This window comes from Penaeus japonicus, unplaced genomic scaffold (assembly GCF_977035675.1).
Source record: "Penaeus japonicus unplaced genomic scaffold, GWHDUDI00000001_assembly GWHDUDI00000033, whole genome shotgun sequence".
Classification (NCBI taxonomy): domain Eukaryota; kingdom Metazoa; phylum Arthropoda; class Malacostraca; order Decapoda; family Penaeidae; genus Penaeus; species Penaeus japonicus.
Genome location: NW_028234435.1, coordinates 8,486,365 through 8,488,864, shown reverse-complemented (window position 1 = coordinate 8,488,864; position 2,500 = coordinate 8,486,365). Strand labels below are relative to the sequence as shown.

Here is a 2,500-nt window from a genome sequence, read left to right as displayed (position 1 = left end):
GTGGTTGTTGAACGCATATTGACAGGTTGGTGGTGATTGATGACAGATTGACAGGTTGGTGGTGGTTGATGACAGTTTGACACTCAGGCACGCACACGCACGCACATGTATATAGATAGATAGAAAGAGAGATAAACAGATAGATATATAGTTAGATAGATCGATAAGTATATAGATGTATGTGAAATAAGTAGATAGATTTGTGTATATATAGAAGTTTACATTTGTCTTACCTAAATTTAATCCTGATTCATTTTCTTCTGGAGTCATCAATTATCTTAAAAAACATAATACCAGTTATAGCTTGAGTAAAATATACAGTAAGAAATATAATATTTAAGGTGATAATAATAAGTAACTGGGGGAGACCGAAAGAGAAGCCATGTTTTCATTTTGATCACAGTTTGTTTTAGCTTGAATTTAAGTCACATTAATTTTTTTTTTTTTTTTTTTTTTGCTTTAACTAGGTTTCCTTACAACAAATAGGACGAAGTACGGGGGAAATCATATAGTTTATTGATACATATTCAGTTTTTTTTTTTTATCCTTCCTGTGGATTTGTTTTGCCGCGTTTGCTTCCAGACGGTGACATTTTGGCGGGAACGGATATCGAAGGGAAGCGTATATCAACACTGCAGTTTGTTCTTAATTTAGTGCCTCCTGAAGTGTTAATTGGATAGTTAATTGTCCGAGTGAAGACCAGAGGCAATGGAGGCTAAACAGCAAACAGATGGGGATGTATTTAGTCCTCCACAAATGGGAATAGCTCAAAAACGAATGCGTATTCAACAAGGGTAAGTAAAAAGTTGGTTCTCGGCCGCGAACAGGGTAATCATTTAATATTCTGTAATTTCCTCACTCATTTTTATGATGTAGTTAGAAAGGAATGTTAAGTTATGTATATTTTTCTTAAACTTCGTTAAAACTAGATTAATTTAAAAATATTAAAATCAGAAATAGGCCTATGATCCGTTGCACGTGTATACAGTTCCTTTTCCAATCTGATTTCGGCTCGACGGTTCGTTCTGACTAAACTAATCAGGAAAAAAGTCTTTGTGAAAAAATATACAATCTCATTAAAGCACTACTTGTATGCAATAGGTCATCTTATTTAATTTTCTTTGTCATTTCCCATGGAAGATTTTTTTTTGCACTTTTTGCATAGTTACGTCCGCGTCCTAACGAGCCACGTGTAATTTGATGAAATGAAGTTATTGATATATTATTGCTACTGCTTTTATTTTAAAGTTTTTGTTTTCATCATTACTATTATTGTTACTATTTTTGTTTAGATTGCTATTAGTGATCATCATCAACATCATCATCATCATTGTTATCATTATTATTATCATTATCATTATTGCTATTATTATTGCTATCACTACTATTATCATTATTAATATTGTTATTATTATTATTATTATTATTATTTTCAGTATTATTATTATTATTATTATTATTATTATTATTATTTGTAGTAGAAATAGCAGTAGTATCATCATCACCATCATCATCATAGAAGAGACGACGATGATCACAGTCACGATCTATCCCCCAGGCACCAGATCCCGGAGTTCGAACGGGAAGAACAAGACCCAGCGCTGCCAGGACTCTCTCAGCGATCCCAGAAGCACACTGCTGAGGCCGGCGGTGCTTCCGACGTCCAGGCGGATTCGGAAGCTGACACCAGTGTTGCTGCTGACGCTGCTGCCGACCCCCCACGCTTCCCTGGTGGCTCAGGAGGGCGTCCCCGCGTCAGCTTCCCCGAGAGATATGGCTGTAAGGGTTAATGTTGTTTAGTAGTTCTGGGAGTTTTACTGTTGCTTGTATTTTTATTACAGTTATCATCATTATTGTTTTGTTATTATTCGTGAAATTATATTTTTATTGTAAATATTTGTTTTTTTTTATTATGATTATGATTGTTATTATTATCAATATTGTTATTATTATTGTTTAATGACGAGTGGTTTCATTGACATTGTTATTATCATCATCATTATTACTATTACCGTTGTTATTATCGTTATTGCTGTTAGGTTAGTATTAATGTTTTCATTATTGTCCTTTTTTATTATTTTAATATTATCATAAATATTGTTAGTATCATATCATCATTGATATTGATAAACATTATCGTTGTCTTCTTCAACAACCTCCTTTTCATTATCATGATAATAATTGATATTACTGTAGTCATTTTTACTGTTTTTCAGTATTCTCTATTGTCAATATATTATTCGCTATGACATATATATCATTACCGTTTTTATGTTGCTTTGCTGGTAAATTGATGGTAAAATATGATAATTTCGTAATCTCTGGCCATTTTAAATCAAACAGCACACCACCTCTACTTTCTACCTGTGTTATTGTCTCTGCCTCCACTCCGCAGCCCTGGTGAAGCAAGTGCACGAGGATCTGGACACGACGTTCCAGGAGCAGTACCGCAACCTGTGCGAGCTGCAACAGGAGGAGGATGCCGTGATGGAACGCGTGC

The 2,500-nt window shown here is 34.3% G+C and overlaps 1 protein-coding gene across 1 annotated transcript in view; it reads left to right on the top strand.

Moving 5' to 3' along the window:
* Positions 1-579: 579 nt before the first annotated feature.
* The window catches only part of LOC122251855 (uncharacterized), a 5,704-nt gene continuing 3,783 nt past the window's right edge, over positions 580-2,500 (top strand). The window contains exons 1-3 of the mRNA XM_043014061.2: positions 580-794; positions 1,559-1,779; positions 2,396-2,500. The exon at positions 2,396-2,500 is cut by the window's right edge and continues 50 nt beyond it. Coding sequence (XP_042869995.2) covers positions 709-794; positions 1,559-1,779; positions 2,396-2,500 — 412 coding nt within the window. The 5' untranslated portion in view covers positions 580-708. The remainder of the gene's footprint in view (positions 795-1,558; positions 1,780-2,395) is intronic.